This window comes from Epithele typhae (genome assembly GCF_022376455.1).
Source record: "Epithele typhae strain CBS 203.58 chromosome Unknown BXZ73scaffold_56, whole genome shotgun sequence".
In the NCBI taxonomy this organism is placed as follows: domain Eukaryota; kingdom Fungi; phylum Basidiomycota; class Agaricomycetes; order Polyporales; family Epitheliaceae; genus Epithele; species Epithele typhae.
In genome coordinates this window covers 150,016-163,601 of record NW_025954247.1, presented here as the reverse complement: position 1 = coordinate 163,601, position 13,586 = coordinate 150,016, and the positions used below count along the sequence as shown (strand labels likewise).

General features: G+C 60.3%; 3 protein-coding genes across 3 annotated transcripts; 1 reads left to right on the top strand and 2 right to left on the bottom strand.

Annotated features, from left to right (window-relative positions):
- Positions 1 to 380: 380 nt before the first annotated feature.
- On the top strand, positions 381 to 3,274 carry BXZ73DRAFT_92022 (uncharacterized protein; the record flags this gene model as incomplete). Its single annotated transcript, XM_048026213.1, has 5 exons — positions 381 to 392; positions 1,692 to 2,264; positions 2,471 to 2,605; positions 2,760 to 3,035; positions 3,056 to 3,274. 5 exons carry the CDS (start codon positions 381 to 383, stop codon positions 3,272 to 3,274), a joined length of 1,215 nt encoding a protein of 404 aa, XP_047874361.1.
- A 2,266-nt stretch (positions 3,275 to 5,540) lies between these two features.
- Positions 5,541 to 6,830, bottom strand: BXZ73DRAFT_52378 (putative isomerase YbhE; the record flags this gene model as incomplete). Its single annotated transcript, XM_048020806.1, has 4 exons — positions 5,541 to 6,173; positions 6,238 to 6,393; positions 6,471 to 6,621; positions 6,673 to 6,830. The coding sequence occupies 4 exons, from the start codon at positions 6,828 to 6,830 to the stop codon at positions 5,541 to 5,543; spliced, it is 1,098 nt and encodes a 365-aa protein (XP_047874360.1).
- Positions 6,831 to 9,188: 2,358 nt separating this feature from the next.
- On the bottom strand, positions 9,189 to 11,189 carry BXZ73DRAFT_104824 (uncharacterized protein; the record flags this gene model as incomplete). Its single annotated transcript, XM_048016029.1, has 19 exons — positions 9,189 to 9,448; positions 9,503 to 9,560; positions 9,621 to 9,648; positions 9,702 to 9,767; positions 9,819 to 9,919; positions 9,980 to 10,019; positions 10,084 to 10,099; positions 10,156 to 10,167; positions 10,224 to 10,254; positions 10,305 to 10,339; positions 10,399 to 10,424; positions 10,488 to 10,513; positions 10,572 to 10,589; positions 10,651 to 10,660; positions 10,720 to 10,818; positions 10,872 to 10,885; positions 10,945 to 11,023; positions 11,072 to 11,090; positions 11,144 to 11,189. 19 exons carry the CDS (start codon positions 11,187 to 11,189, stop codon positions 9,189 to 9,191), a joined length of 984 nt encoding a protein of 327 aa, XP_047874359.1.
- Positions 11,190 to 13,586: the final 2,397 nt, after the last annotated feature.

The following is a 13,586-nucleotide window of genomic DNA, read 5'->3' as shown; positions in this document are numbered from 1 at the left end:
GGGAGGAGCGCGGCCTGCGTGGCTGCGTCTTTCATTCAAGCTCGCGTGCCGCGCACGGCAGGAGCGGGTCGAGGGCGGGCAGGCGTCGTCGGGCGGACATTGGGCGGTGAGGCCTGAGGGATGTGGCCACGTTCCGGACGGAGAAGCAGGCCAGTCGGGAAGTGAGAGCGTAAGAGCCTGATGGAACGACGGATGGTGATGAACGCTTAAAGAGAGAACTTGAGAAGCCCCGCCATTCATCTCGGGGAGGCCAATAGCATGAGCTCAAAGTGACATGGTGCGGGACGCATGTCGGTGTCGTCTCTGCCACGTGCGTATGTTTGTTTTGTTTTCGGCGGGGGACGGCAAGCGGGCGATGGAGAGGGAATAGATCGCCGGGGATGGCCATGTTGGTCGCCGGCGGAGATTCGAGAGAGGACGATATCTCGCGGGCGCGCACGGCAAATGGAGGATTGATGAGAGTGCCGTGAGCAGGGCAGGGCAGGTGGGGACTCAGGGAAGCATGAGGCACGGAGCTGGCGTCTGCAGGGCGTTCTCTGCGGGGGTCTGATCTGGAGAAGACCGACGGGCGAGGAAGTGTCGGAGGAGCTGGAAGGAGATGGACAGCAAGGGTCCGGGCAGGCGTCTGCGCACGGAAGTAGAGTTCGAATGCGTGCACTGGAAGCTGAAATGAAGATCAGCGCGAGGAAGGATGGGTCGGAGGGGGTGACCAGCGTTTCAGACGACCACAGAAGAGCATGGACACGGCCCCGTGTGAGGAGGCCGAGAGCGGTGGCCGACGAGACCGAGGTGCGAGGGAGGCGCGGCTGGGAGAAGAGGGTTAGGCATGGGCTTGAGCATCGGGCGCACCGCCTTTGGACGTGTGTTTGTGGGAGGCGAGTGCACAGCCAGCTGAGAGAGCTGGTCCAAGAAACGACCCTGGTGCAAACGCCTTGGGCAGCTCGGGCATCGGGCGAGGCGGGACTGAATTGCACTGCCAGACGAGGGCAGAACGTCAGTGGCGGAGGACGGAGGCGAGAGAATGGCTTGGTGGATGCCGTCACGTGCGCACAGAGCGGGCCAGGGCGGGGCGGCGGTGCGTTGCGAGGGCGTGGACGGCGGGGGATCGTACGTTTTACGCGGAGGACGTCGCCGCCGCCCGCCGTCGAAAGATTTGAGGAAGACGTCTGGTATCACCTCCCGCCACAACCGGCCATCCCGCCGGCATCCTCTTGCCCCGTGGCGGGGATCGGCGATAGGCCCGGCGGGGGTCGGTGCGCAGTTCTGCCTCATATGGCCGGTCTTTTGCCCGCCGCCGTGCGGGCGAGCGCTTGGGCGTGTGCGCTGGATTGTGGGCGTCGGTCGCAAGGGGCGGCCTATTCTCTGCCCGCCTCCCCCGCCGCCTGCACTCGAGACAATAGTCGACGACAAAGACGGGGAACAGCCTCGCCCGTACGGAGCTCATTCTAAAGCCTCGCTCCCCGCGCCGGTGCCCAAGTACACTCCCATCTAGGGCCCTCTGCCATCCGTCCTCGCCTACTCCCCAAGCGCGCGCATCCCGCTCCTCGGGTCCAGCCTGCTCACATCGGGTAAAACACCTTCGCGCGCTTCTGCCCTCCCCGCAAGCGAAGAGCTCAAGTACTTATATCACCACCCCCCCCCTCCGACTCTGTCCTCCTCCCCCCGCCGCGTACCTCGCCATGTTTGCCCAGCTTCACGACGTCCCCGAAGAGCTCCTCGAGCGCATCCTCGCCCTTCTCCTCGTCCAGTCTCCCGACGCCAACCGCCCCTCTTGGCACGCCTACGCCTCCTCCCCCTCCCCTTCCTCCTCTACCCACCCCACCATCATCTCCCCTCTTCTCGTCTGTCGCAAGTGGCTGCGCATCGGCACTCCCATCCACTACCGGAGCCCAGTCCTCCGCACTCCTCGCCATGTCGAGCTCTTCTTCCGCGCGATCCGCCACGCTCCATCGCTAGCGCTCGCTGTTCGCGCCCTCCACATCCACGCGACCTCGCCCGCCCTTCGCGATGTCGTCCCGTACTGCAAGAACCTCGACACTCTCGACATCACCGTCGATAACGGCGAATCTGACGGCAGCCCGTCCACCGCGAACCCTGCGCGCGATGCCGCTCGGGATCGGAACGTCATTGCGTTCTGCGAAGCCTTCTCCCGCACTCGGTCCATCCGGAACCTCATCGTCCGCAAGAACGCTTACCTGACCCAGCCTGGCGCCATCTACGTCTTCGAGCACCTCGCAGCGGCCATCGCCCACTGGCCCCGCCTGGTCAGTGTTTCATCATTTCATGGATTGGCTCTGCGGCGTCCCCACTGCGCCATGTGTCCCATCGCAGTCGGCGCATGGTGCTTCCTGCTGTCTCGAGATCCTGCGCGCCGTACGACGCGCCCGGGGATTAGTGCCACGCTAGCACCCGCACCCTCCGATCTCTTGATTGACGTAAAGTGCTGACATGCCCTGCCTTCTTCCCTCAGGAATCCGTCAACGTTGCCTTCCGGCTTTCCCTCTCTCCCGCCGCCACTGCCCTAGTCAAGGCGCTCGCTGTCGCTCCGCGGTTGCACACCGTCTATACCCATCTCCCCGCCGTGTGGAATACCCTTCTCCTTGACGTGAGTCACTTGTTCACCCCCTTTCACCCGCCTACGTCGGCTGGATATCTACGCGCTCGTTTCCACGCTTCCCGCCATCGTTCCATGCCTAGTTTCCCACTCCTCTGCCACCCTGAAACGAGTGCACATGCTGACGCTCTCCACTACTTGACAGATATCCGAGAACCCAGGCCTCTCCCGTGTTGTACTCTCCCCATCACCCGAGCAAGCCGGCGCACACCTCTTCGTCGCTCAGGCGCGCGCTCACCCGCGCCTCATGACACTCATTCACGCCGGTACTCCGCCTCCACCGCAGCTCGCCGTTTCTGCCGCGAGCATGCGTGCGCGCGCGGCCAGTGCCGCGGTCCCGAGCAAACCCATCTTGCCAGTCGCGACTTGGGGATACGAGCGCGAGGTGCCGCCCCGGTGTGCGCGCCCTCGTCTCAGCGCCGTCCGTCAGTCTCGGGGCAGGCTTATCCAGCGGGTCCTTCTGGCCCCGCGTACGGCGCTCCTTCGCGACACGCCGGACCTCCGTCAGCCTATGGACACGCGCAGCCCCAGTACTACCAACAGTACCATGGGCAACACCTCCACCCGTACGCGGTGCCCGAGCCAGTGCCGCAGGGTGCGCTCGTCGCCAGCCACGCACGGCGGAACGCCCCGGGCGCACGTCGCATGACAGCCTCGTAAGGGCCTCGCCCCTGGAAGGCAGGTCCTGCGCACAAAAGTTCTCCAGCTTCTCGATCGCTCCGCTCCGCTCTCTTGCACTTGCTATCCTCATCCTCATTCCTTCACCTTCTCGATCGTTTCGGTGTCTCGGACAAGCGCAAAAGTTTGATGTCTGTACATGTGTATAATTGCTCCCCGTTTAATACCCACACCCGTTCCCCACGCACGACGCATACCTCTACCTCTACCCTCGACATACATAGTATCTCTCCCTTCACTTACATACGCCCCATGCTCCGGCCCCTTCCTACTTTTTATGATGATATTTCCGCGGACTATGACCATAGACGACTCGCCACGACATAGGATCCCCAGGCTCGCATCTTCTCATGTACTAGTACACGGACCGCCTCGATGTGCGGCGGTCTCAGCCCACATAATACCCGTCCTCTATTGCTTGCATCTGACTACAAGTGTGCTAGTGTGACGGCCAAATGCACAGTCGCTCGATCATGCAACAAAGTGACCTCGGGCGGTCTCAAGGCGACGATTTGGATTCAGTTGGGCCACCGAGTGTGTAATCCGCTGCGCCTGCGTTCGGGTCCGCACCGTGCGTAGCGCGCTGCGCACCGTCTCCTGCGTTTCACCGCGCCACGGCCGCTGAGGCTAGTCACTAGTCATGCTCGACGTTCGACTTGAAGCTTGAAGCTTGAAGCTTGGAGCCGACGCGGGTGAGTCCTCGGGAGTCTACGTACGAAGGCGCAGCGCGCGCGCGATCTGGGACTCGGAATTCGGGAGGATGCACGGTGCCTCGATCGAGCGTCGGGAGAGGGCAATAAAGGCGATCGAGGATGCGCTGTTCGGCCCCCCCAAGGTCCATGATCCCCGCGACTGGCAGCGACACGTAGCGTCGAGGCAGGCATCGGCGTCGGGGTCGGGGTCGGGGCATCGGCGTGCACTACTGAGTACTAGCCCAGGTCCAGCCCACCGTGCGTCATACGCCCACACGCTATTATGCAGCCCGGCACAGGACGCACCGGTCGAGGAACGAGCGTCGGACGGCCGGGAGCAAAACGACGTCGACGCTTGCAAGCTTTGCCCGATCCAGCCTGGACCCGAGTCGAAAGTCGAAAGTCGAAAGCCCGGCCGGCCTCGCGCGCGTAAGTAGATGCTGGCCACTGGCACTAGCACCAGGACCCTTGCGCTCCCGCCGCGCGACAAATGCAGGCGCAGCAGCAGCGGCCGGGACTCCCGCGCCCGGCGATCTGGCCATGGCCAGCCGTGCGAGATCGGGGGTGGCCACTTTCGAGGAGCTCGACGGCCGGCGCTCGGGCGCGCCGGCGCGGCCTCGGGAACGACTTGGGGAGGAGCCGGCTCGGAGGGCATGCGCGTGTGCGCAGCCGCTGCCCCGAGCCCGACGCCCGCGCCCGCCGACGGGCGGGCTGCAGCTAATGACGTGCGACCGGTGGGGCGCGGCGGGCGGACAGAACGCGCGTCCATTTGCCAGTTGACGGCGGCGGCGGCGGGGACGACGACGACGAGCGGCGGTGGATCGCGTCGACGGGCGGGCGGGCTTGGCCCGTCGTCGCGTGCGCGCACAGCAGCGAGTGCTGTACCTTGGGCTTGAACGTTTGAACTCAGAACCTTCAACGTTCAACGCTCAACGTTCAACGCTCAACGCTCGACGTTCGATCGCGTGCGGCGCGCTAGCACGTTCTCGCCCCTGCCCGTTGGTCGCCGGGGGCTGCACGTCGCGACGGTCCTTTGTGTCCCCGAAGGCTTCGCGCGCAGGGACGAGCCGCGCGCGATTGTTCGATCTCGCACCCACCTCTCCATTCCTTGCCGCGAAGCACGCGCGTGCGCGTGGCCGCTGGCGGACGTCCGGGTGGCGGGTGGCGAGACAATTGTCTTCCCGCGGGCGGAGGGTTCTCCCGTTGTGGGCTCCTGTGAGCGCAGGCGGGGCGAGCGCGACCGGGCAGCAGCGTTCGCGGCAGGGCGCGCGGGCGAGGCACAAAAGCTGGGCGCTGAGGGCGCAGAGATAAGCGGACGGTGGTGCGATGGAGGAACGGCGATTCTTCGCGGGACAATAAGCGTCCGTAGAGATACATTCCGCGGTGCTACCAAAGCAGGACGAGAGCGACGAAGGACGCGGCGGGCAACAATACGGCGCGGCCGTGAGTCCGCACTGACGCGGCATTCTCCGCGTTCGAGCCGCGGGACCCAAGGTGGGCAAGCCAGAGCTCGTGACGGACGAGGGGAACCCAGACGGCTGAGCCCCGCCCGAGAGTCAGAAGCCGCCCTCGAGCCAGACGAAGCTCGAGCGCGTCGGCACGTCCTTGTTGCTCGTCACGATCTCGAGGTCGGCGCCGCCCGCGGTGCGGCGCAGCACGACGACGCCTGCGTCGCCCGCAAACCCGGCGGCGGCGAGGAACTCGTTGTCCGATGCGGGCCCGGAGAACTCCATGCCGCGGATCTGGCTCAGGCCGGTGAAGACGTGCTTGACGAGCTTTAGCTCGGGCTCGACAGCGAAGATGGCGATCGCGTCTCCGCGCGGGTCCGGTGCGTTCGCGTTCGTGTTGCGGTTCGAGACGTAGATGAACGGCTGGGTGAAGTTGGACGACGTCGTGTTGGAGCCCTCGACGAGCAAGATCTCGGCGGCGAACATCGTCGCGCCGGCGGGGACGCCTGGGGGGATGACGGAGAAGTTGGCGGTGAGCGCGGCGTCGGAGACGGACAGGTCCGACGGGATCGTCTGCTGCGTGAGCGTGGAGGCGGTCTCGTGCACCGTGAAGAGCTGGTCACCGCGGACGGCGATGTGGCGGGGGCCGGAACCTTGCGGCTGGTCAATCTTGCCGGAAATCTGGAAGGCACCTGAGGTCGCATTCGCGTCGCGGGTCAAACGCCAGACGGTGTCACCACCCTGCACGGGAGAAAGGCAGAATGAATTTGACTGCCAAGCGACCTCTTGAAGAACATCAACGTACCAAGTCTGGAACAAAGACTTCCTCGCCAACTTCGAGAGCCATATGGGGGTGAGACACGCCACCGGTGGGAGGAGGGAAAGTGATCAAGGGCGAGCCGGACACAAGCTGGAGTGGGTCTTCTTGCGTCGGAATGAAGAGACCATTGCCAGATCCAAACTTATGTGCGGCAGGGAAAGGAAACCCGACGTTGGTCAGGATCATGCACGGGAGGCAGAACTACATAAAGGACATACGTTCATGGTGGCCACCTCCCCAGTCGAGAGCGGGATCGCAAACGCAGGCCCATTGCCTCCTGAGCTCGCAGTGGAGATTGCAGCCGTAAGCGAGCCATCTTGTCCCACCGAGAAGGACTGGAGTGCGCCTTCGGTGTTCTCATTGGTGGCACTGAGTTGCGTTCAATACGAGTGAAGGATACAAAGAGAAGCCGGTGCTCACTACAGGATGCTCTGGTTCGTCGGGTGAAGGGCGATCCACGACGGATTCGTGCCAGATGGGTTTTGCTTGAGCAAGGTGAGAGCACCTGCGTCCGAGTCGAAGAGGTAGGATGCGATGAATGTCGTGTATCCGCCGGCGAGAATCGTGAAGTTGACCATCTTGTCGTGAGGGAGGGAGTGGGTGGATGATTAGGACGTGCTGGGTACAAGTATGCGTCGTGAGCTTTCAAGACTCCAGGCCGTGAAAGCAGGAAAGAGAAGAGGGGCGGGGTCAGAAGAAAGAGGGGCAAAAGCGGGCGGATTTGAGCGCAGATCTCAGCATATGTAACAGACGGACCAAGCACGGCGCCACGCGTATGCCCATTGTTCCATCTCCGCGAGTCTGGATGATCGCAAACGGCTTCTTCGTTGTCGCCCACACCGCCGCGTCGACCACAGCTTCGCGGAGCCTCTCGCACCCGCCCATCCCGATTGCGTTCGGTAGAGCTCCTTCGACCATACTTCACTTCATGAGGCAGGGACCGCTCGTTGTGCGTAAGCCATGAGAATGGAATTTGCGATCGGATATGGAGAGTAATGAGGGGGACCAGGGGTGTATACAATGTGCAGTGTGAGTGGTAGCGCGCTTGATTATACATATCTCTAGGGCCGGGCGGCGCCAAGCATAAGTACAGTACATAATAAAAGTGCTGAGCGCTGAGTATGTTCCCATCCTCCACGACCAGACTCTGACATATTGCACAAAGGAAAAGCTCATGTTTTTTCTAGCCTTAAAGACATCCCCAGAGGTTACGTCAGCCTCTCTCGTGACTAGCTAAAGCCCTCACTGGACATTTCGCCGTCTGTCATGTCAACCTTTACGACGAAGTTGAGACCGATCCCTAATAATGCCTGAGCGTCTCCAACTCCGAACTTTGGCCACAGTCGCTGGCACAGTGGCATCGTCGCGGATAGATGCCAAGGCTCCTAGCTCCGAAGACTCTCGTATTCCTAGCCAAGGACTGGACACCCGTAGGGACAAAGAACGACCTCGCGGACATCAAGTTTCAGACCCAGGTGGCCCCCATCCCGCCTCTGTCCTCCGCTTCGAAACAAATAGCACCGAGTTGAACGTCGCTGCGCGCATGTCTTGGGCCGCCGATCGCGAGATGACCCGAGCTGAGGATCGGGCGTACTCCTTGTCTGGAATCAACACGCCGACCCTCTACGGCGAAGGCAACGACGCGTTTTACCGCCTTCAAGAGGAGATCATGAAGAAGTCGGCCGATCATTCCTTTTTGCATGGGCTAGGGCGTCGAGACGCGACTGCATACCATGAAAAATCCACGAGATCGCGCCCCAAGACTTGCGACTGCCCATCGTATAAGAATGGGAACCAATCCGTTCAATTCAAGCCCTCTGCCACACCATTTTTCCCACTCAAGTCGTATGTATTCTATGGTCGGAGCTCCTGGGTGAGTAATATGTGTCCCCATTACTGACAATCTGCGATCGTTTGCATTATAAACAAGACACCTTCAGGGCACCCGCAATATGTCTCACCGCACGGCATCTGCGGCAAAATTCGCGCCATCGTCATCGGGCACGACTACGCTCTCGGGGATATGTGTTGCACTCACCAGCGGCACGGCCCGATTTTCATGAAATTTTCGACCCAGCGTCTCAGCGGATGGAACCCATTCTGCTACGTCGTCGGGGCAGGTCGCATCGCTTGCCGTTCAACCCGGTTTCCAAAAGAAGATACCGACGGACATTCACATCAGCATGGAAATAGAAGAACACACCATCTACATCTCCGCTCACCCTCCGTACCGCACGCACCCCGATCAGTGATGCCTAGGTCTCCCGCTCGACGGACTCAACCGCATCACCGCCACGCGCCGTTCCGCTCCCTTCAAGCCGGGTTGGTCTTCCTCCTCCTCCTCCGTCGAGGACATCGACGCCGACTGGAGACTGCTCCGCGTCGCGCGCCGACAGCCCCCAGCCCCTGCAGCTTTGCACTGGCCGCGTCCTCGTCGTGTACGTGGACGACGCCTGGCACTGTCCCGCGTTCTGCATCGTCTGCGGGTGGTGCACGAGGAAGAGAAGAGGCCCTTGGCGTGCACTGCGCCGCGGCGCACTTCGTAGACCACGAGGCACACCGTTTGGACGGGGAGCAGTCTGGGTACGTGGTGCCGCCCCACGCTCGTGGGTGCGCGGCGCCCCGGTTCCCAGTCGAAGCTTCAGGCCCTGCTTCGCGTCAAGGTGCCCCTGGATGTTACTCCGAGCGTGCGAATCCCGGGGAGAATGTCAGCGTGATGCCGAAGGTCGAACGGATGCCGATGGAAGATCGCTCTGCTGGGGTCCAAAACAGTGAAGATGCGATTCCCTGTGGTCTTCCCCGCGGCTGGATGGCAAGGTATACACTTTGCTCTGATGTCGCTTTTCATCGGACATGTATATACATCTATACGTACGACGACAATCCACAAATATATACGTCCCCGGCACTGCCTCCTATCCACCTCTCGGGCCCGCTCAAAAGGGCTCCCCCTCAAACTCTGACCCCTTCGTCTCATGCGAGATGACGAGCACCCCCGACGGCGGCTTCGGCGCGCGGGACCCCACCGAGCCCTCCTCCATCGTCCGCGCGCGGATCCCGCCCGAGCTGTGCCCCGCGCTCGGCCGGTCCGACGCGGCAGACGAGAGCCCGGAGAGGTGGATGACCCCGCCCTGTGCCATGCGGTCCCGAAGAGACTCGCGCGTGTTGAAGGTCATCAGGAGCGCGTTCATGAGCACTGATTGGATGAGGTTAGCGTGGGACGGTGCGAAGGATCCGGGAGGGGACGCACGTTTGGGGAGGATGAAGTAGATCGCGATGTAAATGAAGGTGTTGGGGGCGGAGACGAACTGGGGAGGCACGTCATATTAGCACGTCCTCAGTTATAGGGCATGGCGAGCGACGCTCACAGCAATCAAGCATCCAATGGCACAAACCCTGGTCCGAAAATATGAACGTGCAGCTGATCGGCGGGTAAAGTGAGGACTCACGCAACCAAACCCCCAGTGTTGATCGCGTACAACATTAGTGTCTGAACGACACCGTCCATTGCCATTCTGCAAAGGTATGAGATTGGAGGCGAGAGGAAGTACGAAGGAAGCACTCACTTCTTATTTCCGCTTCGCCGAACGGAGAGCAAGTACCACAGGACCGCAGCGTACGCAACGTCTGTTAAGACAATCATCACCAGACCCCAGCACCCCAGCCACTGTTGCCACGATGCAAGATTAGTGTCAGATGCGTCCGGGATTTATGTGATTGCACGTACCTCGACGTTGAGGAACTCCTCAAATCCGGTGACCTGGTAACTGTATGGCACATCCCTCTTCCTTAGTGTCCATGTAAAATGACGGAGTGACCGATATCACTTACCTTTTGATCCCGTATGCTGAACAGGTGTGATAGTGAGACATATAATCCTCGTCGAACATATCTCATGCTCACCAATTCCCGTGCCTGCAATGGGAAACTTGAGGCCTTTGGAAAGCAGGAAATCCTACAAACACACTCACCTGTCGTTACAGCTGACAATATGAACAAGATCTGGGGCTTGATCAGTATGCAGGCGCTGCGAGCACGTATGCACTACGCACAGAAACCACCGATATTCCGTGCTTTCTGTTTGATACTATATAGTTTCGTGTCAAGCGGCGATCAAGTCCAGAGCAGCATTCACTGAACACATACATTTCCATATCCGATAGCCAAACACGCTGGGTGGGCGTGTTTGAGTAACCATTCGAGAGCCTGATGCCGTGAAGGTGGATTGTACGTACCCCCTGATGATGGAGTCCATAAAAGTCTGCGCATAGGGCTGACGGTAAGCATACATAGTCAGATACTCGACGGTTGAAACATACCGCAACAAACAGCTGTGCCTGCATAGAAGCACTAGGTAAGACGCACTGCATGATTAGCCTGGTGAATTGTGAAACTGACTCCAATGCTCCTGTTAGAGAATTGGGCGATCAATCCACTTTTTCACCATCCTCGGAGTTTCGAACTCACCATATAGGTTTGGAAATGATCAACACGTTCCCGTAATGCGTCACACCGTAGAAGTAAACGATGTGTGCCACGAGCGCCGTATGCACGGTATCCAGTACCCTTCCAGAGCATGAGGAATATTTAAAATACGTTCGGCGTGATCGATGACGAACCATAGAATCCCAACCTTGAAAGGTACCAAATGTAAGTTTCGCGTGGACCCTCGTCGGGAGGAAGAGGACGAACCGTGAGTTTCCAAATCGGAAGGTCTCCCGGATTGCGCGTGTAGTACGTCGCGGTCTGAACCGTGGTAAGACCATAAAGGCTGCGAGGAGCGTCAGCCAGAGCGACGACGCAGAATCAAGCCACTCACATCGAGGTCAGTGTGGAGCCTAGAGAACAACCCTTGTGAGAAGCCTGAGGAAGTCGAGAATGGTGAACGCACCAATGAAGGCAGCGCCCAGGGTGTTGTCGAGCGTGATCACGACCATCGTTGGGGCACCAGAAACGCGACTCCTGCGGCCCTCCGTTATGTATCATTCCGCACCCGGCCGTTCACAGACATGACCCGCCGGTGTCCACGGCAAGACAGCGCGCGGGAACAGCGCTCTGCTGTACCGCCCGCACGTTCGAAGCCTCTCGGGCACGAACTTTACCACCGCGCCCATCTTTGTGGGCGGCCAGCGGCGCACTCGTCGGCGATGCGAAGTAAAAGAACGAGCTAGAACAGGCATGTTGTCAGAAGGTGGGACACGGCACGATCTCGGACGGTACTGCTTACGGCGAGGGTCTTCAGGAACGTAGAATCTTGAGCATAAGTTCACCAAGGCCGTTCGTCAACGTCGACTATGGGTGGGTACCGCCCTGGGCGTCCGACACAGGATTCTTAGTTTGCGGGAAGGCTTCTTGTGAGGATATTGAATGATATCAGAAGTCGTTGGCTGCGCAGTGCGCCCGGACCTCAATCTCTTCGCAGGCACCATATTTATGGACGCTGTAGAGTCTTCTTTCAGGACGCCACGGATCCGAGTGGGAGCGCGAATGCCTGGGTCGCGAAGCGACTGATTGACAGAGGAAAGATTTGTTGGGCATGGTAGATCGCAGTCACGAGTTTAAGTCTGCAACTGACATCAGTGAGCTGGAGGTTGGGACTCAGTAAACCGGCGCTAAGGAAGGGGGCCAAGCGGGGCGCGCGCGCTCTTGTCGACGACGCCGGCGAAGGGCGCCGGCATCTTCTCGGCGCACCTCCATCATCGATTCATCTCCCATGCTGCCGGCGGGGACGAGATGCAGAGGTACAGGCACCGCACAAGCTGGCCTCCGTGAGTACCGGTCTCTGTTCGGAGACGGGCCGGATACGTCCCAGCATACGCATCTGCCAGATTGAGAACGCGCATCACGACAAGCTTCTAGTGCTTGATCGCTTTGAATGTCCTGCAAAGGCACACGACAAGCCGACGCCTTTCGCGACGTTACTAGTTATCTCACGAAGGTCCACAAAAGCCTCTGGGTCGGTACACTTTCGTCTTCTGCAGAGCCTAGCCCTGCCTACTCTGTACTCCAAGCTATATCCTTCCAGGCAGGTCTTCACGGGCACTTCATAGCGTGAGCAGCGGCCATGGTCCCTGTTTAATGTCTCAAAGCGATGGCTTTTTAGTTTTTGAATTCTCGATGAGTATACCTGTAACGGTCGAGCAGTCATATCGATATCACACTGTATGAATTTGGTGCTAACATGTGATCGTATGTTGGTTCCCTGGCAGCCGCGCGAGGGACGAGTACTGGTCCCGGGGGCCATGGAGAAGCCTCCTCAGGTACCTCGGGAGGCGTTTTAAACGGAGGTCGTAAGGACCTCCGTCGTCCGAGAATCAGATGAGTATAAATATTTACGTTGAGGCACAGGACGGCTACTAGAAACTGTTGAAGGCGGAGCGTACGAAGCTTCGTGGAGCGGCGCCCGTTTATCGGGCCCATGCGCGCCACCTGTCCCGTTGTCAGCAGAGACACAGTGTCAGAAGCAGGTATAAACATAGGCATGAGAGAGAGAGAGCGCAGAACTCGCCAACCGTACCAGGGGGGTACGTCTCGGACACCCCGTGCGATGCGGCGCGAAACCTGTCTCTCGCCTGCCCATCTGGCAATAAGGGACAGCGCAGTGCGAGCGACGCCAGATCCTCGGCGTTGGGCGAGGAAAGTGACAGGAGCTGACCTCGTGGGGTACGCCACCGGTCCTAGTGAGTAGTCAGCGTGAGTAGCAGCGGCGTGCGCTGATGGAATATGTTCACCTTCGACGTACCGCGTGCGCGCCGGCGAGGGCGACGCTGCAACAGGAGGGGCTTGGGGGCGACAAGGGCTGTTTTCAAAGCGTCTGTTCATTGCCCGGAAGAGAGTATGTTGCCACCGCCGTCGTTTAGGCGGCCGATGGATGAAGGGGTGGGTTGGGTTGCGGCTGGGGAGCAGTTGATGTGCCGCATGGACAGGAATGCACAGTTGAGGGCGAGATGGTGGGATGGTGGGAGAGAGAGGGTGAGGGAGGAGGGAGTATATCCTCGCGCGGCGCATCCGTACGGCGAACTCCGAGTGGCGACCGCAGACCGAGCGCCAGGGACACGCGTACTAACACAAGGTTGCGCACCCAAGGAGCACAAGGCCGCGTCGAGACCCGCGATACTTGAGTTCCGAGCACCATCTGGCCAATCGTTTCCTGCGTCCCCCCCGCGCCCACGTGAAACCAGGCTGCTTCTTGGGCGGCGAAGTGGTCTCAAATCCCAGGGGCCAGGACCCACAGTAGTCCCTATAACACCGATAACAATCAACCTAAGTTCGTAGCCGGGTTTGCCGACAGAAGGACATACCGAACGCGAGAGATATTATGGTGACCAGGGGTC